Raw genomic sequence first — 25852 nt, 5'->3', positions numbered from 1 at the left:
GTTTGTTACTTAATGTAGAAACTGACATTTTCCTTGTCTTCATCTCCAGGTGTTCCTAGTGAACCAAAGAATGCACGAGTCACCAAAGTCAACAAGGACTGTATTTTTGTTGCTTGGGACAGACCAGACAGTGATGGAGGGAGCCCTATTATTGGTTATCTGATTGAACGCAAGGAAAGAAACAGTTTGCTGTGGGTGAAAGCCAATGATACTCTTGTCCGATCAACTGAATATCCTTGTGCTGGCCTTGTAGAAGGTCTTGAGTATTCATTCAGAATCTATGCCCTAAACAAAGCTGGATCCAGCCCACCCAGCAAACCCACAGAATATGTAACTGCAAGAATGCCAGTTGGTAAGTTTTGGGTTTTTTTTTTATTGTTGTTGTTGTTGTTGTTTTAGTATTATGGAAGCACATTTAAATCTCAGAGTCTAAGATTTGGACTCCAAGACATAGACAGTAGTAGAGATCTGAAGATTACAACTCCCATTTAAGAATATGTTCTATCTCTTACAATGAAGATGACATATTAAAAAAAAGAAAAGGACATATAATTTCCTTTAAAGCATACAGCAAGGACTCAAAAGTGCATACTAGTTGGACAGTTATTAAAATGGGGTAATTGTCATCCTGTTGAGCTTGTTACTTAGCAGCAGGGATGATAATGTGAAATATGGAAGTTTAAACCTCTGCTGGTAAGATAAATGGTGAGTGTACCCCTTTTTGTTTTAGATCCTCCTGGGAAACCTGAAGTTATTGATGTCACCAAGAGTACTGTATCTCTGATCTGGGCTCGTCCAAAGCATGATGGAGGCAGTAAAATTATTGGCTATTTTGTAGAAGCTTGCAAACTTCCTGGTGATAAATGGGTACGGTGCAATACTGCACCTCACCAGATTCCCCAGGAAGAGTACACAGCTACCGGCCTAGAAGAGAAAGCTCAGTATCAATTTAGAGCTATTGCCAGGACCGCGGTAAACATTAGCCCACCTTCTGAACCTTCTGATCCAGTGACTATCCTCGCAGAAAATGGTAAGATTCTGCTGAGTATTATAAGCAAAGATGTAACAGCATTCATGATGGTTATTTTTCCTAATAAAAAACTAAATATACACCTAAGGAAAAAAGGAAAATTAAAATGATGTTTTGTATATAGACACAAACATTATGATTATGGAGAATCATAATAACATGCTAAACTAAAATGCAGGATACACAACTGTGGAAACTATATAATTTCAATAGTTATTCAATAATGCAGTTACTATTTGTCTATTAAAAATAAACAAAATGAAATAACACTAAAATTCCATTCTTGAAAGAGGCAGCATATGAATTTCCCACTATTATTAATAAGGATTACATAATATAGCTTTGCATATATTAAGTCCTTTATCTTATTTCTTTCCAGTCCCTCCCAGGATAGACCTGAGTGTGGCTATGAAATCTTTGCTTACTGTGAAAGCTGGAACTAATGTCTGCTTGGATGCTACTGTTTTTGGTAAACCAATGCCAACGGTTTCTTGGAAGAAAGATGGCACACTGCTAAAACCAGCAGAAGGCATAAAGATGGCCATGCAGCGGAATCTGTGCACCTTGGAGCTATTCAGCGTGAACCGGAAGGACTCAGGAGACTATACCATTACTGCTGAAAATTCAAGTGGTTCTAAATCAGCCACCATTAAGCTTAAAGTGTTAGGTAACTAATAAACTTCATTGGAATCCCATATTTTACTTTGGTTAATGGGATGTAAATAGGATTTACAAAATAATGTGGGAGAAGACATACATATTCTAATGTATATTTCCTATGCACAGAATTATTCTTATGACAGAACCATGTTTTAGAGTTAAAAAGAGCTTTAGAAATCACACATTTCAGTTACCTAATTTTACAAATGAAGAAACTAAGATTCTGAAAAATTAACTAACCTCCTAGGTCATACAGGAAATTGACAATAGAGAGACTGCAGCCCAGGTCTCCAGACCTCCACTCTATACTCATTCCCGATTCCACATATTTTAGTGAAATACTTCACTCTTCTTCCTTATTCTTTCAGATAAACCGGGTCCTCCAGCATCTGTTAAAATCAATAAAATGTATTCAGATCGTGCAATGCTTTCTTGGGAACCGCCTCTTGAAGATGGAGGCTCAGAAATCACCAACTATATTGTTGACAAACGTGAAACAAGCAGGCCCAATTGGGCTCAAGTCTCTGCAACCGTGCCTATCACCAGCTGCAGCGTGGAGAAACTTATAGAGGGCCATGAGTATCAGTTCCGTATTTGTGCTGAAAATAAATACGGAGTAGGCGATCCAGTCTTCACTGAACCAGCAATTGCCAAAAACCCATACGGTAGGAACATTTCCCAGTGGTTTTTCATTTTATTTTTTAAATATTACCTTTTAGCCTGGGAAATTAACTTTTCAATCAATTTCTGCAGACCCACCAGGACGCTGTGATCCTCCTGTTATTAGCAACATAACCAAAGATCACATGACAGTCAGCTGGAAGCCACCAGCAGATGATGGCGGCTCACCCATCACTGGCTATTTGCTTGAAAAGCGGGAAACCCAGGCTGTTAACTGGACTAAGGTCAACAGAAAACCTATTATAGAAAGAACATTAAAAGCAACAGGTCTTCAAGAAGGTACCGAATATGAGTTCCGTGTCACAGCTATAAATAAAGCTGGACCAGGCAAACCCAGTGACGCATCTAAGGCCGCTTATGCTCGGGACCCTCAGTGTAAGTGTTCGTGAACGAGTTCCATATCCTGTGTTAAAAGCAGCATTAAACACCCAGGAAGGAGGTTTTAATGAAAATTTCCTATCATTATTTATTCTCAGATCCTCCTGGCCCACCGGCTTTCCCTAAAGTATATGATACAACTCGTAGCTCCGTGAGTCTATCTTGGGGCAAGCCAGCCTATGACGGCGGCAGCCCTATCATTGGTTATCTCGTTGAAGTAAAACGGGCTGAGTCTGATAACTGGGTGAGGTGCAACTTACCACAGAATCTACAGAAAACCCGCTTTGAGGTTACTGGCCTGATGGAAGACACACAATATCAATTCCGTGTGTATGCCGTTAATAAGATTGGATACAGTGACCCCAGTGATGTGCCAGATAAACACTATCCCAAGGACATCTTAAGTAAGTATTACCAGGGGGAATACATAAGGCTTTTCTTATTAATCATATTCTAAGAGGGAGAATAGAACTCCCTTAGGGAGATTAATTTATTTACAAGGTGTAGAGTTGGTAACTCCAAGAGTACTTTTTAGGAGAGCTGGGTGGGTACTTTATGGTATTGTGGAACAGGCAAATCAAATGCACATGATTTGTGGTTTTGAAAAGCTTTTCATATATATAAGAATTTCATGTCTGACATAATTTTATTGGAATGTAATAATTTTATTTTAGGAATAAAGAGGCCTTTTAACTAAGTAGTGAGCTATTTACTATTTTTAGGGTTTCTGTTTTCCAATCCACCATCTCCCTAAGTATGTGAATGGTGGGCTCTCCATCTTAATTTCCCTTCTTATTTCTTCTATTTGCTTATTCTCCATGATAATTTCCCCTTTATTTGAATTACTTGATATTATATGTCACCCTCCAGGTACTTTTCTTCCTACTATGAAATAATAAAGAGAGCTAGAATATGTGGCAGAATACCTTCATGGAATATAGAAAGGAAAAAACAAGAATGAAAGGGAGCCAAAAATCAATCGTCTGCTTTCCTTTTAATATACATAGCATTTCAGAGTACATAAGGCCCATGAAAGAGGAGGTACAGATCCTCCGGGGGGAAAACCTGGTTAAGCCTAAAGCATAGTGGAAAATGGAAAGATCAATAATTAGTACAGAACAGAAAAATGCTTTTGAGGATTGTATTAAGGAAGTTTTAAAGAACAAGAAATCAGCTCTAGAAAATAAATGTATTTTAGGAGTGATAAGGCCAGTCCCTGGAAATACATTTGACTATTAAATTTTTATTTAACCTCTTCACCCAAAATTAAACAGTTCCACCTGAGGGAGAACTTGATGCGGACTTAAGGAAGACACTCATATTACGTGCTGGAGTTACTATGAGACTATATGTACCAGTAAAAGGACGCCCACCTCCAAAGATTACTTGGTCTAAACCAAATGTCAATCTAAGAGACAGGATTGGACTGGACATAAAGTCAACTGACTTTGACACTTTCTTGCGCTGTGAAAATGTGAACAAATATGATGCAGGAAAATATATCTTAACCTTGGAGAACAGCTGTGGTAAAAAGGAATATACCATTGTTGTGAAAGTGCTTGGTAAGTCTATTTCAAAAAAGAATCATATCTATTTTAAAATAGCTTATGTATTTTTTACACATTCATTTCTTACTTACCTACTATTTATCCAGATACTCCTGGGCCACCTGTCAATGTGACTGTTAAGGAAATATCCAAAGACTCTGCTTATGTTACCTGGGAGCCTCCCATTATTGATGGTGGAAGCCCCATCATAAACTATGTGGTACAAAAACGTGATGCAGAGAGGAAATCCTGGTCTACAGTGACAACTGAGTGCTCCAAAACAAGCTTCAGAGTACCTAATTTGGAGGAGGGAAAATCCTACTTCTTCCGAGTGTTTGCTGAAAATGAGTATGGCATTGGTGATCCCGGTGAAACTCGTGATGCTGTCAAAGCTTCCCGTAAGCAAATGAACCATCATCCCATCATTTTGAGTTACATCCTTCCTTTGTTATATGGGGCTTACACTTATCATTTCTCCTTTGCTTTAGAAACTCCTGGACCAGTTGTGGACCTGAAAGTGAGGTCTGTAACTAAGTCATCTTGTAGCATTGGCTGGAAAAAGCCTCATAGTGATGGTGGAAGTCGGATTATTGGATATGTAGTTGATTTCCTGACTGAAGAAAATAAGTGGCAACGAGTTATGAAATCCTTAAGCCTACAGTACTCTGCAAAAGATTTGACTGAAGGGAAGGAATATACCTTCAGAGTGAGTGCTGAGAATGAAAATGGAGAAGGAACCCCAAGCGAAATCACTGTTGTGGCAAGGGATGATGTTGGTAAGTCTCTATCCACACATCTTCATTTTTCCTTTATTGTCATCGAAAGTGCACTCTTGTGTCCTACTCACTAGCTTATCTAAAAATCCATTAAAAGCTAGAACTATGTGAAAAAGTTAATTGCCTGGCCTTAAAAATAACAGTAATTTATCTCTGCTATTTTACAGTGGCTCCTGATCTTGACTTAAAGGGTCTACCTGATTTGTGCTACTTGGCTAAAGAAAACAGCAACTTCCGGCTTAAGATCCCCATAAAAGGCAAGCCAGCTCCATCAGTCTCCTGGAAGAAAGGGGAAGATCCTCTAGCAACTGACACTAGAGTCAGTGTTGAGTCATCTGCAGTTAACACAACTCTTATAGTGTACGATTGCCAAAAATCTGATGCTGGAAAATACACAATCACACTTAAGAATGTTGCTGGCACCAAGGAAGGAACTATCTCCATAAAGGTCGTTGGCAAGCCTGGCATCCCCACTGGACCAATCAAATTTGATGAAGTCACAGCAGAAGCCATGACCTTAAAGTGGGCTCCTCCAAAGGATGATGGAGGTTCTGAAATCACCAACTATATCCTAGAGAAGAGGGATTCTGTGAACAACAAGTGGGTGACGTGTGCCTCAGCTGTCCAGAAAACCACCTTTAGAGTAACCAGACTTCATGAGGGCATGGAATATACCTTCAGGGTCAGTGCCGAAAATAAATATGGTGTAGGGGAAGGCCTGAAATCAGAGCCAATTGTTGCGAGACATCCATTTGGTAAGTGTCTTAAATTCAGAAGACTTCTGTAAAGCAAAACACGGTTTTGAGACTTATTATAAATCTTGCATTATCTACTTTTTTCTAGATGTGCCTGATGCTCCCCCACCTCCCAATATTGTGGATGTCAGACACGATTCAGTATCTCTAACTTGGACTGACCCCAAGAAAACTGGTGGCTCTCCAATTACAGGTATTTTGTTTGTTCTTATCCTGCAGCTTTTACATCAAGATTCCTCACAAATATTTCCCTGAGAACAGTTGAATATGTGCTTATCGATAACATTATCTGCTTATACAGAAATGTGTTTTTCTTTCAGTGCATATGGTTAATGTTTAATTTTATTGAAAAATCTCCTAATGTAATAGTTAATAAAGTATTTCTTAATTATAATATCTATTTTTGTAAGTTAAAATTGTTCACCAAAAAAGACAACAACTATGCATATTCCAAGAGGAAAAAAAAATGGCACTATGCTTGGGTAATAAAAGTATAGATACTAGCAAGAATGATTACTTGTTCAATATATATGGATATGTATAAATAATTTGGGCAACACATATATATAGTAAAATCAAGCTGCATTTATACTTGATACATCCCTGGGTCTTTTGTAGGGTATCACCTCGAGTTCAAGGAAAGAAACAGCCTTTTGTGGAAGAGAGCTAACAAGACTCCGATCAGGATGAGAGACTTTAAAGTGACAGGATTAACTGAAGGTCTTGAATATGAATTCAGAGTTATGGCAATCAATTTAGCAGGTGTGGGCAAGCCAAGCCTACCATCAGAGCCTGTCGTGGCACTGGACCCAATTGGTAAGTCATTATATGAAGAAAACCCAGGTGCATGTTTTACATGAAGAAAACTGGTATTGTTTGACTGGTTTTGTTTTTATGTTTTAGATCCTCCTGGAAAACCTGAGGTTATTAACGTAACAAGGAATTCAGTGACTCTCATTTGGACTGAACCTAAATATGATGGTGGTCATAAGTTAACTGGATATATAGTGGAGAAGCGAGATCTACCTTCGAAGTCTTGGATGAAAGCCAACCATGTTAATGTCCCAGAATGTGCCTTTACTGTAACTGACCTTGTTGAGGGTGGAAAATATGAATTCAGAATTAGAGCAAAGAATACAGCAGGTGCTATCAGTGCTCCATCAGAAAGTACAGACACCATTATTTGCAAGGATGAATATGGTAGGTCCATTTTACTTTTTGTGTACTTTCTTTAAAAAAGCAAATTAAGCCTCCTTCCTTTTCTGATTAAAGTGTATTTTTTTTTCTTTGCAGAGGCACCAACAATTGTCCTTGATCCCACAATAAAAGATGGGCTAACAATTAAAGCAGGGGATACCATTGTTTTGAATGCCATTAGCATTCTTGGCAAACCCCTTCCAAAATCAAGTTGGTCCAAGGCAGGAAAAGACATTAGACCATCAGATATCACTCAGATAACTTCAACCCCAACATCTTCCATGCTTACTATCAAGTATGCCACTAGAAAAGATGCTGGTGAATATACCATCACTGCTACCAATCCTTTTGGCACGAAGGAGGAACACGTGAAGGTAACAGTCCTTGATGTACCTGGTCCCCCAGGTCCTATTGAAATCAGTAATGTTTCTGCTGAAAAAGCAACACTTACATGGACACCTCCCTTGGAAGATGGCGGCTCACCAATTAAGTCCTATACACTTGAAAAGAGAGAAACCAGCCGACTTTTGTGGACAGTGGTTTCTGAAGATATTCAGTCTTGCAGGCATGTGGCAACCAAACTTATCCAAGGAAATGAATACATTTTCCGGGTCTCAGCTGTAAACCACTATGGCAAAGGAGAACCTGTACAGTCTGAACCTGTCAAAATGATAGACAGATTTGGTATGTAGAACATGTGAGGGAATTGACATGGAAACATTTATAGCAGAGTTTAGGAAATCATGAATTTCTAATAAATTTTCTTCCTTTTCAGGTCCCCCTGGCCCTCCTGAAAAACCAGAGGTATCAAATGTCACTAAGAACACTGCCACTGTCAGCTGGAAAAGGCCAGTGGATGATGGTGGCAGCGAAATTACAGGATATCATGTAGAAAGGAGAGAAAAGAAAAGCCTGCGATGGGTGAGAGCAATAAAAACACCAGTTTCCGATCTCAGATGCAAAGTAACAGGACTGCAAGAAGGAAGCACCTACGAATTCCGTGTCAGTGCAGAAAACAGAGCAGGAATTGGTCCACCCAGTGAGGCTTCAAATTCTGTTCTGATGAAAGATGCAGCATGTTAGTATTTGTCTTTTTCAGCACCGTTCATCCCAGAGTGCCAATATTTTATCTAAATTATCCAAAAGCCAAACTCTGAATATATACTTTGTGTCTTTGTTTCTTTCTCAGATCCTCCAGGACCACCTTCAAATCCGCATGTCACTGATACTACCAAGAAATCTGCTTCTTTGGCATGGGGCAAGCCTCATTATGATGGTGGACTTGAAATCACTGGCTATGTCGTGGAGCATCAAAAAGTAGGAGACGAGGCCTGGATAAAAGATACCACAGGAACCGCCCTCAGAATCACTCAGTTCGTTGTTCCTGATCTTCAGACTAAAGAAAAATACAACTTTAGAATCAGTGCCATCAATGATGCAGGTGTTGGGGAGCCAGCGGTGATTCCAGATGTTGAAATCGTAGAACGGGAAATGGCTCCTGATTTTGAACTAGATGCCGAGCTTCGAAGAACACTTGTTGTTAGAGCAGGACTCAGTATTAGAATATTTGTGCCAATTAAAGGTCGTCCTGCTCCTGAAGTGACATGGACCAAAGATAACATCAACCTGAAAAACCGAGCCAACATTGAAAATACGGAATCATTTACTCTTCTGATTATCCCAGAATGTAACAGATACGACACCGGTAAATTTGTCATGACCATTGAAAACCCGGCTGGGAAGAAAAGTGGCTTTGTGAACGTCAGAGTCTTGGACACACCAGGCCCAGTCCTCAACCTGCGGCCTACAGACATCACAAAGGACAGTGTCACCCTGCACTGGGACCTCCCTCTGATAGACGGAGGCTCACGTATAACTAACTACATTGTAGAGAAACGTGAAGCAACACGGAAATCTTATTCCACAGCCACCACTAAGTGCCATAAATGCACATATAAAGTTACCGGCTTGTCTGAAGGGTGTGAATATTTCTTCAGAGTGATGGCAGAGAATGAATATGGAATTGGTGAGCCAACAGAAACTACAGAGCCTGTAAAAGCCTCTGAAGCACCATCTCCACCAGACAGCCTTAACATCATGGACATAACTAAGAGCACCGTCAGCCTAGCATGGCCTAAGCCCAAACACGATGGTGGCAGCAAGATCACTGGCTATGTGATTGAAGCCCAAAGAAAAGGCTCTGACCAGTGGACCCACATCACAACCGTGAAAGGGTTAGAATGTGTTGTAAGGAATCTAACTGAAGGAGAGGAATACACCTTCCAAGTGATGGCAGTGAACAGCGCGGGGAGAAGTGCCCCTAGAGAAAGCAGACCCGTCATTGTCAAGGAGCAGACAATGCTTCCAGAGCTGGATCTCCGTGGCATCTATCAGAAACTGGTCATTGCCAAAGCTGGTGACAACATCAAAGTTGAAATTCCAGTGCTCGGTCGACCGAAGCCCACAGTGACATGGAAAAAAGGAGACCAATTTCTTAAACAGACACAGAGAGTTAATTTTGAAACCACAGCGACTTCAACCATTTTAAATATCAATGAGTGTGTCAGAAGTGATAGTGGGCCCTATCCATTAACAGCAAGGAACATTGTAGGAGAGGTTGGTGATGTCATCACCATTCAAGTCCATGATATCCCAGGGCCACCTACTGGACCAATCAAATTTGATGAAGTTTCATCTGATTTTGTAACCTTCTCTTGGGACCCCCCTGAGGACGATGGTGGTGTACCAATAAGCAACTATGTAGTGGAAATGCGACAGACTGACAGTACTACCTGGGTTGAGTTAGCAACCACCGTTATACGTACTACCTATAAAGCCACCCGCCTTACTACTGGATTAGAGTATCAGTTCCGTGTAAAAGCTCAGAATAGATATGGAGTTGGACCAGGCATCACATCAGCATGTATAGTTGCCAACTATCCATTTAAGGTTCCTGGACCTCCTGGTACCCCTCAGGTAACTGCAGTTACCAAGGATTCAATGACAATTAGTTGGCATGAGCCACTTTCTGATGGTGGAAGCCCCATTTTAGGATATCATGTTGAAAGAAAAGAACGAAATAGTATTCTCTGGCAGACTGTGAGCAAAGCTTTAGTACCAGGCAACATTTTCAAATCGAGTGGACTTACAGATGGTATTGCTTATGAATTCCGGGTGATTGCAGAAAACATGGCAGGCAAAAGCAAGCCAAGCAAGCCATCGGAGCCTATGTTGGCTCTGGATCCCATTGACCCACCTGGAAAACCAGTACCTCTAAATATTACAAGACACACGGTGACACTTAAATGGGCTAAGCCTGAATATACTGGGGGCTTTAAAATTACCAGTTATATCGTTGAAAAGAGAGACCTTCCTAATGGACGGTGGCTGAAGGCCAACTTCAGCAACATTTTGGAGAATGAATTTACAGTCAGTGGCCTAACAGAAGATGCTGCATATGAATTCCGTGTGATCGCCAAAAATGCTGCAGGTGCCATCAGTCCACCTTCTGAGCCATCTGATGCTATCACTTGCAGGGATGATGTTGAAGCACCAAAGATAAAGGTGGATGTTAAATTTAAGGACACGGTTATATTAAAAGCAGGTGAAGCATTCAGACTGGAAGCTGATGTTTCAGGCCGCCCACCTCCAACAATGGAATGGACCAAAGATGGAAAAGAGCTGGAAGGCACAGCAAAGTTAGAAATAAAAATTGCAGATTTCTCTACTAATCTGGTAAACAAAGATTCAACAAGAAGGGATAGTGGTGCCTATACCCTTACAGCAACTAATCCTGGTGGCTTTGCTAAACACATTTTCAATGTCAAAGTTCTTGACAGACCAGGCCCACCTGAAGGACCTTTGGCTGTAACTGAAGTGACATCAGAAAAGTGTGTACTATCATGGTTGCCTCCACTGGATGATGGAGGTGCCAAAATTGATCATTACATAGTACAGAAACGTGAAACCAGCAGATTGGCATGGACAACTGTAGCCTCAGAAGTCCAAGTAACAAAGCTAAAGGTCACTAAACTCTTGAAAGGCAATGAATACATATTCCGTGTCATGGCTGTAAATAAATATGGAGTGGGAGAGCCACTGGAATCAGAGCCTGTGCTTGCAGTGAATCCTTATGGACCCCCTGATCCGCCCAAAAACCCTGAAGTGACAACTATTACCAAAGATTCGATGGTTGTCTGCTGGGGACATCCTGATTCTGATGGTGGAAGTGAAATCATCAATTATATTGTGGAACGGCGTGATAAAGCTGGCCAACGCTGGATTAAATGCAACAAAAAAACTCTTACTGATTTAAGATATAAAGTGTCTGGACTGACAGAAGGACATGAATATGAGTTCAGGATTATGGCTGAAAATGCTGCTGGAATTAGTGCACCAAGTCCTACCAGTCCATTTTACAAGGCTTGTGACACTGTGTTTAAACCTGGACCACCAGGTAACCCACGTGTTCTAGATACAAGCAGATCATCCATTTCAATCGCTTGGAATAAACCTATCTATGATGGTGGTTCAGAAATCACTGGGTATATGGTTGAGATTGCCCTGCCAGAGGAAGACGAATGGCAGATTGTCACTCCACCAGCAGGACTCAAGGCAACTTCGTATACTATCACTGGCCTCACAGAAAATCAGGAATATAAGATCCGCATCTATGCCATGAATTCCGAAGGACTTGGGGAACCTGCCCTTGTTCCTGGAACTCCGAAGGCTGAAGACAGAATGCTGCCTCCAGAAATTGAACTGGATGCTGACCTGCGCAAAGTTGTTACTATAAGGGCCTGCTGCACCCTGAGACTTTTTGTTCCAATCAAAGGAAGGCCTGCACCTGAGGTGAAGTGGGCCCGGGAACATGGAGAATCTTTAGATAAAGCTAGCATCGAATCCACAAGCTCTTACACCCTGCTTATTGTTGGAAATGTAAACAGATTTGACAGTGGCAAATACATACTAACTGTAGAAAATAGTTCAGGCAGCAAGTCTGCATTTGTCAATGTTAGAGTTCTCGATACACCAGGCCCTCCACAGGATCTGAAGGTAAAAGAGGTCACTAAGACATCTGTCACACTCACATGGGACCCACCTCTCCTTGATGGAGGTTCAAAAATCAAGAACTATATTGTTGAAAAGCGGGAATCAACAAGAAAAGCATATTCAACTGTTGCAACAAACTGCCACAAGACTTCCTGGAAGGTAGATCAGCTTCAAGAAGGCTGTAGCTACTATTTCAGGGTTCTCGCAGAAAATGAATATGGCATTGGGCTGCCTGCTGAAACCGCGGAATCTGTGAAAGCATCAGAACGACCTCTTCCTCCAGGAAAAATAACTTTGATGGATGTCACAAGAAATAGTGTGTCACTCTCTTGGGAGAAACCAGAGCATGATGGAGGCAGCCGAATTCTAGGCTACATTGTGGAGATGCAGAGCAAAGGCAGTGACAAATGGGCCACGTGTGCCACAGTCAAGGTCACTGAAGCCACTATCACCGGATTAATTCAGGGTGAAGAATACTCTTTCCGTGTTTCAGCTCAGAATGAAAAGGGCATCAGTGATCCTAGACAACTGAGTGTGCCAGTGATCGCCAAAGATCTTGTCATTCCACCAGCCTTCAAACTCCTGTTCAATACTTTTACTGTACTGGCAGGTGAAGAACTAAAAGTTGATGTTCCATTCATTGGCCGCCCTACCCCAGCTGTAACCTGGCATAAAGATGATGTACCACTGAAGCAGACAACTAGAGTAAATGCAGAGAGCACAGAAAATAATTCACTACTGACAATAAAGGACGCCTGCCGAGAAGATGTTGGCCATTATGTGGTTAAACTGACTAACTCAGCTGGTGAAGCTACTGAAACCCTTAATGTTATCGTTCTTGACAAACCAGGGCCTCCAACTGGACCAGTTAAAATGGATGAAGTGACAGCTGATAGTATTACTCTTTCCTGGGGCCCACCCAAGTATGATGGTGGAAGTTCTATCAATAATTACATTGTTGAGAAACGGGACACTTCCACAACCACCTGGCAAATTGTATCAGCTACAGTTGCAAGGACAACAATAAAGGCTTGCAGACTGAAGACTGGATGTGAATATCAGTTTAGAATTGCAGCTGAAAACAGATACGGAAAGAGTACCTACCTCAATTCAGAGCCTATTATAGCCCAATATCCATTCAAAGTTCCTGGTCCTCCTGGCACTCCACTTGTCACACTGTCCTCCAGGGACAGCATGGAAGTACAATGGAATGAGCCAGTCAGTGATGGAGGAAGCAGAGTCATTGGCTATCATCTAGAACGCAAGGAAAGAAATAGCATCCTCTGGGTTAAGTTGAATAAAACACCTATTCCTCAAACCAGGTTTAAGACAACTGGCCTTGAAGAAGGTGTTGAATATGAATTTAGAGTCTCTGCAGAGAACATCGTGGGCATTGGCAAGCCGAGTAAAGTATCAGAATGTTATGTGGCTCGTGACCCATGTGATCCACCAGGACGGCCAGAGGCAATCATTGTCACAAGGAATTCTGTGACTCTTCAGTGGAAGAAACCCACCTATGATGGTGGAAGCAAGATCACTGGTTATATTGTTGAGAAGGAAGAATTGCCTGAGGGCCGTTGGATGAAAGCCAGTTTTACAAATATTATTGACACTCATTTTGAAGTAACTGGCCTAGTTGAAGATCACAGATATGAGTTCCGGGTTATAGCCCGAAATGCCGCAGGAGTGTTTAGTGAGCCTTCAGAAAGCACAGGAGCAATAACAGCTAGAGATGAGGTAGATCCACCACGAATAAGTATGGATCCAAAATACAAAGACACAATCGTGGTTCATGCTGGTGAGTCATTCAAGGTTGATGCAGATATTTATGGCAAGCCAATACCAACCATTCAGTGGGTAAAAGGTGATCAGGAGCTTTCAAATACAGCTCGATTAGAAATAAAGAGCACCGACTTTGCCACCAGTCTCAGTGTAAAAGATGCAGTACGTGTCGACAGTGGAAATTACATACTGAAGGCCAAAAATGTTGCAGGAGAGAGATCAGTTACTGTGAATGTCAAGGTTCTTGATAGACCAGGGCCACCTGAAGGACCTGTTGTTATCTCAGGAGTTACAGCAGAAAAATGCACACTAGCTTGGAAACCCCCACTTCAGGATGGTGGGAGTGATATCATAAATTATATTGTGGAAAAGAGAGAAACCAGCCGCTTAGTTTGGACTGTAGTTGATGCCAATGTGCAGACTCTCAGCTGCAAGGTTACTAAGCTTCTTGAAGGCAATGAATATACTTTCCGTATAATGGCGGTAAACAAATATGGAGTTGGTGAACCTCTTGAATCTGAGCCAGTAATTGCCAAAAATCCATTTGTAGTACCAGATGCACCAAAAGCTCCAGAAGTCACAACAGTGACCAAGGACTCAATGATTGTTGTATGGGAAAGACCAGCATCTGATGGTGGTAGTGAAATTCTTGGATATGTTCTTGAGAAACGGGATAAAGAAGGCATCAGATGGACAAGATGCCATAAGCGTCTGATTGGAGAGTTGCGCCTGAGAGTAACTGGACTCATAGAAAATCACAATTATGAGTTCAGAGTTTCCGCTGAGAATGCTGCTGGACTTAGTGAACCAAGCCCTCCTTCTGCTTACCAAAAGGCTTGTGATCCTATTTATAAACCAGGACCCCCAAATAACCCCAAAGTCATAGATATTACCAGATCTTCAGTATTCCTTTCTTGGAGCAAACCAATATATGATGGTGGCTGTGAAATCCAAGGATACATTGTTGAAAAATGTGATGTGAGTGTTGGTGAATGGACAATGTGCACTCCACCAACAGGAATTAATAAAACAAACATAGAAGTAGAGAAGCTGTTGGAAAAGCATGAATACAACTTCCGTATCTGTGCTATTAATAAAGCTGGAGTTGGAGAACATGCTGATGTCCCTGGACCTATTATAGTTGAAGAAAAATTGGAAGCACCAGACATTGATCTTGACCTAGAACTAAGGAAAATCATAAATATAAGGGCAGGTGGCTCCTTAAGGTTATTTGTTCCTATAAAAGGTCGTCCTACACCAGAAGTTAAATGGGGAAAGATGGATGGTGAAATCCGAGATGCAGCTGTAATTGATGTCACTAGCAGTTTCACCTCTCTTGTTCTTGACAATGTCAACCGATATGATAGTGGAAAATATACGCTTACATTAGAAAACAGCAGTGGAACAAAGTCTGCCTTTGTTACTGTGAGAGTTCTGGACACGCCAAGCCCACCTGTTAACCTGAAAGTCACAGAAATCACCAAAGACTCAGTATCAATTACATGGGAACCTCCTTTGTTGGATGGGGGATCCAAAATAAAAAATTACATTGTTGAGAAACGTGAAGCCACAAGAAAATCATATGCTGCTGTTGTAACTAATTGCCATAAGAATTCTTGGAAAATCGATCAGCTCCAAGAAGGTTGCAGTTATTACTTTAGAGTCACAGCTGAGAATGAGTATGGTATTGGCCTTCCTGCCCAGACTGCTGATCCAATTAAGGTTTCAGAAGTCCCACAACCTCCTGGAAAAATAACTGTGGATGATGTCACCAGAAACAGTGTCTCTCTGAGTTGGACAAAACCTGAACATGATGGTGGCAGTAAAATCATTCAGTATATTGTGGAAATGCAAGCTAAACACAGTGAGAAATGGTCAGAGTGTGCTCGAGTAAAGTCTCTTGAGGCAGTAATTACCAACCTAACTCAAGGGGAAGAATATCTTTTTAGAGTTGTTGCTGTAAATGAAAAGGGGAGAAGTGATCCTCGGTCCCTTGCAGTTCCAATAGTTGCCAAAGATCTGGTAATTGAGCCAGATGTAAAACCTGCATTCAGTAGTTACAGTGTACAGGTTGGCCAAGATTTGAAAATAGAAGTGCCAATTTCTGGACGTCCTAAGCCAACCATTACCTGGACTAAAGATGGTCTCCCATTGAAACAGACCACAAGAATCAATGTTACCGATTCACTGGATCTCACCACACTCAGTATTAAAGAAACTCATAAGGATGATGGTGGACAATATGGAATCACAGTTGCCAATGTTGTTGGTCAGAAGACAGCATCCATCGAAATTGTAACTCTAGATAAACCTGATCCTCCAAAAGGACCTGTTAAATTTGATGATGTCAGTGCTGAAAGTATTACATTATCTTGGAACCCTCCATTGTATACAGGGGGCTGCCAAATCACCAACTACATTGTTCAGAAAAGAGATACAACCACCACAGTATGGGATGTTGTTTCTGCTACTGTTGCTAGAACTACACTCAAAGTGACCAAACTGAAAACTGGCACAGAATACCAATTTAGAATATTTGCCGAAAACAGATATGGACAAAGCTTTGCCTTAGAGTCTGATCCAATTGTAGCTCAATATCCCTACAAAGAACCAGGCCCTCCAGGTACACCATTTGCCACAGCCATTTCCAAAGACTCCATGGTCATACAGTGGCATGAACCAGTCAACAATGGTGGAAGCCCAGTCATAGGTTACCACCTGGAGAGAAAAGAAAGAAACAGTATTTTGTGGACAAAAGTCAACAAAACTATTATTCATGACACCCAATTCAAAGCACAGAATCTTGAAGAAGGCATTGAATATGAATTCAGAGTGTATGCTGAAAATATTGTTGGTGTAGGCAAAGCAAGCAAGAATTCTGAATGCTATGTAGCCAGAGATCCCTGTGACCCACCAGGAACCCCAGAACCAATAATGGTTAAAAGAAATGAAATCACTTTACAGTGGACCAAACCTGTATATGATGGTGGAAGTATGATTACAGGCTACATTGTAGAGAAACGTGATTTGCCTGATGGTCGTTGGATGAAAGCCAGCTTTACAAATGTCATTGAAACTCAATTTACTGTGTCAGGTCTTACTGAAGATCAAAGATATGAATTCAGAGTCATTGCAAAGAATGCAGCTGGTGCAATAAGTAAACCCTCTGACAGTACTGGACCAATAACTGCCAAGGATGAGGTTGAACTCCCAAGAATTTCAATGGATCCAAAATTCAGAGACACAATTGTGGTAAATGCTGGAGAAACATTCAGACTTGAGGCTGATGTCCATGGAAAGCCCCTACCTACCATTGAGTGGTTAAGAGGAGATAAGGAAATTGAAGAATCTGCTAGATGTGAAATAAAGAACACAGATTTCAAGGCTTTACTTATTGTAAAAGATGCAATTAGAATTGATGGTGGGCAGTATATTTTAAGAGCTTCCAATGTTGCAGGTTCTAAGTCATTCCCAGTAAATGTAAAAGTATTAGATAGACCAGGACCTCCAGAAGGGCCAGTCCAGGTTACTGGAGTCACTTCTGAAAAATGCTCTTTAACATGGTCTCCACCACTTCAAGATGGTGGCAGTGACATTTCTCACTATGTCGTTGAAAAGCGAGAAACCAGTCGACTTGCCTGGACTGTTGTTGCTTCAGAAGTTGTGACCAATTCTCTGAAAGTTACCACACTCTTAGAAGGTAATGAATATATTTTCCGTATAATGGCTGTCAACAAATACGGTGTTGGAGAGCCTTTGGAATCTGCACCAGTACTAATGAAAAACCCATTTGTGCTTCCTGGACCACCAAAAAGCTTGGAAGTCACAAATATTGCCAAAGACTCCATGACCGTCTGTTGGAACCGTCCAGATAGTGATGGTGGAAGTGAGATTATTGGTTACATTGTAGAGAAAAGAGACAGAAGTGGCATTCGATGGATAAAATGTAATAAACGCCGCATTACAGATTTGCGTCTAAGAGTGACAGGATTAACAGAAGATCATGAGTATGAATTCAGGGTCTCTGCAGAAAATGCTGCTGGAGTTGGGGAACCAAGTCCAGCTACAGTTTACTATAAAGCCTGTGATCCTGTGTTCAAACCTGGCCCACCTACCAATGCACACATTGTAGACACCACTAAAAATTCAATCACACTTGCCTGGGGTAAACCCATCTATGATGGTGGCAGTGAGATCCTGGGATATGTAGTAGAAATCTGTAAAGCAGATGAAGAAGAATGGCAAATAGTTACTCCACAGACTGGCCTGAGGGTCACTCGATTTGAAATTTCAAAACTCACTGAACACCAAGAGTATAAAATACGAGTCTGTGCCCTCAACAAAGTTGGTTTAGGTGAGGCTACATCAGTTCCTGGTACTGTGAAACCAGAAGATAAACTTGAAGCACCTGAACTTGACCTTGACTCCGAATTAAGAAAAGGAATTGTTGTAAGAGCTGGTGGATCTGCCAGAATTCACATTCCATTCAAAGGTCGTCCAACACCTGAGATCACTTGGTCTCGTGAGGAAGGTGAATTCACAGATAAGGTCCAAATTGAAAAGGGAGTAAACTATACCCAACTATCAATAGATAACTGTGATAGAAATGATGCTGGAAAATACATTCTTAAGTTGGAAAACAGCAGTGGATCAAAGTCTGCTTTTGTAACTGTGAAAGTTCTGGACACTCCAGGACCACCACAGAATTTGGCAGTCAAAGAAGTGAGAAAAGATTCTGTTTTCCTGGTATGGGAGCCACCCATTATTGATGGAGGGGCAAAGGTCAAGAACTATGTGATTGACAAACGTGAGTCAACCAGAAAAGCGTATGCTAATGTGAGTAGTAAATGCAGCAAAACAAGTTTTAAAGTGGAAAATCTTACAGAAGGAGCCATTTATTACTTCAGAGTCATGGCTGAAAATGAATTTGGAGTTGGTGTTCCAGTGGAAACTGTTGATGCCGTGAAAGCTGCTGAACCTCCTTCCCCACCAGGAAAGGTTACACTCACTGATGTGTCCCAAACCAGTGCATCACTTATGTGGGAGAAACCTGAACATGATGGCGGTAGCAGAGTCCTGGGGTATGTTGTTGAAATGCAGCCCAAAGGAACTGAAAAATGGAGCATTGTGGCTGAATCCAAAGTCTGTAATGCAGTTGTTACTGGTTTGAGTTCTGGACAAGAATATCAGTTCCGTGTCAAGGCTTATAATGAGAAAGGAAAAAGTGATCCAAGAGTGCTGGGTGTTCCTGTCATAGCCAAGGACTTGACTATACAGCCTAGTTTAAAGTTACCATTTAACACATATAGTATCCAAGCTGGAGAAGATCTTAAAATAGAAATTCCAGTTATAGGCCGACCAAGACCTAACATTTCTTGGGTCAAAGATGGTGAGCCTCTTAAACAGACAACAAGAGTAAACGTTGAAGAAACAGCTACCTCAACTGTTTTGCACATTAAAGAAGGTAACAAAGATGACTTTGGAAAATACACCATAACAGCAACAAACAGTGCAGGCACAGCAACAGAAAATCTCAGTGTTATTGTTTTAGAAAAGCCTGGACCTCCAGTTGGCCCAGTTCGGTTTGATGAAGTTAGTGCAGACTTTGTAATCATATCTTGGGAACCTCCAGCCTACACTGGTGGCTGCCAAATAAGCAACTACATTGTAGAGAAGCGAGATACAACCACCACCACTTGGCACATGGTATCAGCAACAGTTGCAAGAACAACAATTAAAATAACCAAACTGAAAACAGGCACGGAGTACCAGTTTAGAATTTTTGCTGAAAACAGGTATGGAAAAAGTGCCCCACTGGATTCTAAGCCAGTTATTGTACAATATCCATTTAAAGAACCTGGACCACCTGGAACTCCTTTTGTGACATCAATCTCAAAAGATCAGATGCTTGTGCAATGGCATGAGCCAGTTAATGATGGAGGCACCAAAATTATTGGCTACCATCTTGAACAGAAAGAAAAGAACAGTATTTTATGGGTCAAGTTAAATAAGACCCCCATTCAGGACACCAAATTCAAAACAACTGGGCTTGATGAGGGCCTTGAGTATGAGTTCAAAGTTTCTGCTGAAAATATTGTTGGCATTGGCAAGCCTAGCAAAGTGTCAGAATGCTTTGTTGCTCGTGATCCATGTGACCCACCTGGTCGCCCTGAAGCCATTGTTATTACAAGAAACAATGTCACACTGAAATGGAAGAAACCTGCCTATGATGGTGGTAGCAAAATAACAGGTTATATTGTAGAAAAGAAAGATCTACCTGACGGCCGCTGGATGAAAGCCAGCTTTACCAACGTATTAGAAACTGAATTTACAGTGAGTGGACTTGTAGAAGACCAAAGATATGAATTTAGAGTAATTGCAAGAAATGCAGCTGGAAACTTTAGTGAACCATCTGAAAGTAGTGGTGCCATTACTGCAAGAGATGAAATTGATGCACCAAATGCCTCCCTGGATCCAAAATATAAAGATGTCATCGTTGTTCATGCAGGAGAGACTTTTGTTCTTGAAGCCGACATCCGTGGCAAACCTATACCGGATGTTGTTTGGTCAAAAGATGGAAAAGAACTTGAAGAAACAGCTGCTAGAATGGAAATTAAATCTACTATTCAGAAAACAACTCTTGTTGTCAAAGACTGTATACGGACTGATGGAGGACAATATATTCTGAAACTCAGCAATGTTGGTGGTACAAAGTCTATACCCATCACTGTAAAGGTACTTGACAGGCCAGGGCCTCCTGAAGGGCCTCTGAAAGTTACTGGAGTTACTGCAGAAAAATGTTACCTGGCATGGAACCCACCTTTGCAAGATGGTGGTGCTAATATTTCACATTACATCATTGAAAAGAGGGAGACAAGCCGACTCTCTTGGACCCAGGTTTCAACTGAGGTACAGGCCCTTAACTACAAAGTTACTAAACTTCTTCCTGGCAATGAGTATGTTTTCCGTGTCATGGCTGTGAATAAATACGGAATTGGAGAGCCCTTGGAATCTGGGCCTGTTACAGCCTGTAATCCTTATAAGCCACCAGGTCCTCCCTCAACACCTGAAGTCTCAGCAATCACCAAAGATTCTATGGTAGTAACATGGGCACGCCCAGTAGATGATGGAGGTGCTGAAATTGAGGGCTACATTCTTGAAAAACGAGATAAGGAAGGCGTTAGATGGACCAAGTGCAACAAGAAAACATTAACAGATCTCCGGCTCAGGGTAACTGGTCTTACCGAAGGCCATTCCTATGAATTCAGAGTTGCTGCTGAAAATGCAGCTGGTGTGGGAGAACCTAGTGAGCCATCTGTTTTCTACCGTGCATGTGATGCCTTGTATCCACCAGGTCCACCAAGCAATCCAAAAGTGACGGACACTTCCAGATCTTCTGTCTCCCTGGCATGGAGTAAGCCAATTTATGATGGTGGTGCACCTGTTAAAGGCTATGTTGTAGAGGTCAAAGAAGCTGCTGCGGATGAATGGACAACCTGCACTCCACCAACAGGATTACAAGGAAAGCAGTTCACAGTGACCAAGCTTAAAGAAAATACTGAATATAACTTCCGTATTTGTGCCATCAATTCTGAAGGTGTAGGTGAACCTGCAACTCTACCTGGTTCAGTGGTTGCTCAGGAGAGGATAGAGCCACCAGAAATAGAACTCGATGCTGATCTCAGAAAGGTGGTCGTTCTGCGTGCAAGTGCTACTTTACGTTTATTTGTCACTATCAAAGGTCGACCAGAACCCGAAGTTAAATGGGAAAAGGCAGAAGGCATTCTCACTGACAGGGCTCAGATTGAGGTGACCAGCTCATTTACAATGTTGGTGATTGATAATGTTACCAGATTTGACAGTGGTCGGTATAATCTGACATTAGAAAATAATAGTGGCTCCAAAACAGCTTTTGTTAACGTCAGAGTTCTTGACTCACCAAGTGCCCCTGTGAATTTGACTGTAAGAGAAGTGAAGAAAGACTCAGTGACGTTGTCCTGGGAACCGCCACTTATTGATGGTGGAGCTAAGATTACAAACTACATTGTCGAAAAACGAGAAACTACAAGAAAAGCCTATGCTACTGTTACAAATAATTGCACTAAAACTACTTTCAGAATTGAAAATCTACAAGAAGGATGTTCTTACTACTTCCGAGTCTTGGCTTCCAATGAATATGGGATTGGTTTGCCAGCTGAAACAACAGAACCCGTTAAAGTGTCTGAACCACCCCTCCCACCTGGAAGAGTAACTCTTGTTGATGTGACCCGTAATACAGCTACAATTAAGTGGGAGAAACCAGAAAGTGATGGCGGCAGCAAAATTACTGGTTATGTGGTTGAAATGCAGACTAAAGGGAGTGAAAAGTGGAGCACCTGCACACAAGTTAAGACTCTAGAAGCAACTATATCTGGCTTAACTGCAGGAGAAGAGTATGTCTTCAGGGTAGCTGCAGTTAATGAAAAGGGAAGAAGTGATCCAAGACAACTTGGAGTGCCAGTAATTGCAAGGGATATTGAAATAAAGCCTTCAGTTGAGCTTCCTTTCCATACTTTCAATGTAAAGGCTAGAGAACAACTTAAGATTGATGTGCCATTCAAAGGAAGACCTCAAGCTACTGTGAACTGGAAAAAAGATGGTCAGACTCTTAAAGAGACAACTAGAGTCAATGTTTCTTCTTCAAAGACTGTAACATCACTATCTATTAAGGAAGCTTCGAGGGAAGACGTTGGAACTTATGAATTATGTGTTTCAAACAGTGCTGGATCCGTAACAGTTCCTATAACTGTAATTGTCCTTGACAAACCAGGACCTCCAGGTCCTATACGTATTGATGAGGTTAGTTGTGACAGCATAACCATTTCTTGGAATCCTCCAGAATATGATGGTGGCTGCCACATTAGCAATTACATTGTTGAAAAGAAAGAAACCACCTCTACAACGTGGCACGTAGTTTCACAAGCAGTTGCAAGAACATCCATTAAAATAGTTCGCCTGACAACAGGAAGTGAGTATCTGTTCCGTGTTTGTGCAGAAAACCGCTATGGAAAGAGCTCCTACAGTGAATCTTCAGCTGTTGTTGCAGCGTATCCATTCAGTCCCCCAGGTCCTCCTGGTACCCCTAAAGTTGTGCATGCCACAAAATCTACCATGCTTGTAACCTGGCAAGTGCCAGTTAACGATGGAGGAAGTCGAGTAATTGGCTATCATCTTGAGTATAAAGAAAGAAGCAGCATTCTTTGGTCAAAAGCAAATAAAATCCTCATTGCTGATACTCAAATGAAAGTCTCCGGCCTTGATGAAGGACTGATGTATGAGTATCGTGTGTATGCTGAAAATATTGCTGGAATTGGTAAATGCAGTAAATCCTGTGAACCAGTCCCTGCAAGAGATCCTTGTGACCCTCCTGGACAACCTGAAGTCACAAATATCACAAGAAAATCAGTGTCACTTAAATGGTCTAAACCACATTATGATGGTGGAGCTAAGATCACAGGATACATTGTTGAACGCAGAGAACTACCAGATGGCCGGTGGCTGAAGTGCAATTATACTAATATACAAGAAACATACTTTGAAGTAACTGAACTTACTGAAGATCAGCGTTATGAATTCCGGGTTTTTGCAAGGAATGCTGCTGACTCAGTTAGTGAGCCATCTGAATCCACTGGGCCTATTATAGTTAAAGATGATGTTGAGGCTCCAAGAGTTATGATGGATGTCAAGTTCCGAGACGTTATTGTTGTCAAAGCTGGAGAGGTCCTTAAGATAAATGCAGACATTGCAGGGCGACCTCTGCCAGTCATTTCCTGGGCCAAGGATGGTATAGAAATTGAAGAAAGAGCAAGAACAGAAATCATCTCAACAGACAATCATACTTTGTTAACAGTTAAAGACTGTATAAGACGAGACACTGGGCAATATGTACTAACACTGAAGAATGTTGCCGGCACTCGGTCTGTGGCCGTTAATTGCAAGGTACTTGATAAGCCTGGTCCACCAGCAGGACCACTTGAAATAAATGGCCTCACTGCTGAGAAATGCTCTCTTTCCTGGGGACGTCCCCAAGAAGATGGTGGTGCAGATATCGACTATTACATCGTAGAAAAACGTGAAACAAGCCACCTTGCATGGACAATATGTGAAGGAGAGTTACGGACGACATCCTGTAAAGTAACCAAATTACTCAAAGGCAATGAATATATATTTAGAGTAACTGGTGTTAATAAATATGGTGTTGGTGAGCCCCTAGAGAGTGTAGCTGTAAAGGCACTAGATCCATTTACAGTTCCAAGTCCACCCACGTCTTTGGAAATTACTTCTGTGACCAAAGAATCTATGACACTTTGCTGGTCAAGACCCGAGAGTGATGGAGGTAGTGAAATATCTGGATATATAATTGAAAGGCGAGAAAAAAATAGCCTAAGATGGGTGCGTGTAAACAAAAAACCAGTTTATGATCTGAGAGTGAAATCAACAGGACTTCGGGAAGGATGTGAATATGAATATCGTGTTTATGCAGAAAATGCTGCTGGCCTAAGTCTTCCAAGTGAAACCTCTCCCTTAATTAGGGCAGAAGATCCAGTGTTCCTACCATCTCCTCCATCCAAACCCAAAATTGTGGACTCAGGCAAGACAACTATAACTATTGCCTGGGTTAAGCCGCTGTTTGATGGTGGGGCCCCCATAACTGGATATACTGTAGAATACAAAAAATCTGATGACACTGACTGGAAAACCTCCATTCAGAGCTTACGGGGGACAGAATATACAATAAGCGGACTAACAACAGGAGCTGAATATGTTTTCAGAGTAAAATCTGTCAATAAGGTTGGTGCTAGTGACCCCAGTGATAGCTCTGACCCTCAGATAGCAAAGGAAAGAGAAGAAGAACCTTTATTTGATATTGACAGTGAAATGAGGAAGACCTTGATTGTCAAGGCTGGTGCCTCATTTACCATGACTGTGCCTTTCCGAGGAAGACCAGTACCCAATGTCTTGTGGAGTAAGCCAGACACTGACCTCCGTACTAGAGCTTATATTGATACCACAGACTCTCGTACATCACTGACCATTGAAAATGCCAACAGAAATGACTCTGGAAAGTACACATTAACAATTCAGAATGTTTTGAGTGCTGCTTCACTGACCTTAGTTGTCAAAGTTTTAGATACCCCGGGTCCTCCAACCAACATTACTGTGCAAGATGTAACCAAAGAGTCTGCAGTGTTATCCTGGGATGTTCCTGAAAACGATGGTGGAGCACCAGTGAAGAATTACCACATAGAAAAACGTGAGGCCAGCAAGAAAGCATGGGTCTCTGTGACCAACAACTGTAACCGCCTCTCCTACAAAGTTACCAGTTTACAAGAAGGAGCTATCTACTACTTCAGAATCTCTGGAGAAAATGAGTTTGGTGTTGGTATACCAGCTGAAACAAAGGAAGGAGTAAAAATAACAGGTATGTTTTAAGAATAAGGAAATTCTACATATCCACGTTAATTTTGCTAGAATAGTGTGAATCATTCTAATTAGTCATTATTTCATCTTAAATGCTTTTGGGTTCACACCCTTCACACCCCAAACTATTCATACTATGGCACAAAATGGAATCTCTAGTGAAGAGTCTTTCATTGATTAAAAAAAAAGAAATTTACGTAGCTAAACTTGGATAATATATGTTGAATTTAAGTATTATTGAATCTAACTGTATTTATATGTAGGTATAAATGTTTATATATACACAGATTATATATATATAGTATGTGTGTATGACATATATATCATATGTGTGTATGTGCATGTGTGTGTGTACAGAAATTGTATATAAAGTTTTTTAAAAGATTGTTCATCTTGTTTCTCTTTTTTATCCCCATGGTGAATTTGGAGTAAATTTTATCATTTAATCTGGTCATTTTACCCTTAATTTGGATTTGAATGCTATAGCATGTAATGACATAGCTTGTGGGAGCCTTAGTTGGCTCAGAAGCAAAA

General features: G+C 41.3%; 1 protein-coding gene across 1 annotated transcript in view; it reads left to right on the top strand.

The window, feature by feature from the left end:
* The window catches only part of TTN (titin), a 302859-nt gene that overhangs the window by 244294 nt on the left and 32713 nt on the right, over nucleotides 1-25852 (top strand). Inside the window, exons 261-276 of the mRNA XM_055289874.1 lie at nucleotides 50-352; nucleotides 731-1030; nucleotides 1410-1697; nucleotides 2059-2355; nucleotides 2444-2746; nucleotides 2848-3153; nucleotides 4024-4311; nucleotides 4404-4694; nucleotides 4785-5072; nucleotides 5240-5827; nucleotides 5916-6020; nucleotides 6446-6643; nucleotides 6731-7027; nucleotides 7121-7708; nucleotides 7800-8102; nucleotides 8214-25319. Coding sequence (XP_055145849.1) covers nucleotides 50-352; nucleotides 731-1030; nucleotides 1410-1697; nucleotides 2059-2355; nucleotides 2444-2746; nucleotides 2848-3153; nucleotides 4024-4311; nucleotides 4404-4694; nucleotides 4785-5072; nucleotides 5240-5827; nucleotides 5916-6020; nucleotides 6446-6643; nucleotides 6731-7027; nucleotides 7121-7708; nucleotides 7800-8102; nucleotides 8214-25319 — 21849 coding nt within the window. The remainder of the gene's footprint in view (nucleotides 1-49; nucleotides 353-730; nucleotides 1031-1409; nucleotides 1698-2058; nucleotides 2356-2443; nucleotides 2747-2847; nucleotides 3154-4023; nucleotides 4312-4403; nucleotides 4695-4784; nucleotides 5073-5239; nucleotides 5828-5915; nucleotides 6021-6445; nucleotides 6644-6730; nucleotides 7028-7120; nucleotides 7709-7799; nucleotides 8103-8213; nucleotides 25320-25852) is intronic.

Source organism: Symphalangus syndactylus, chromosome 8, assembly GCF_028878055.3.
Source record: "Symphalangus syndactylus isolate Jambi chromosome 8, NHGRI_mSymSyn1-v2.1_pri, whole genome shotgun sequence".
NCBI lineage: Eukaryota > Metazoa > Chordata > Mammalia > Primates > Hylobatidae > Symphalangus > Symphalangus syndactylus.
This window is presented reverse-complemented; position numbering and strand designations above follow the sequence as displayed.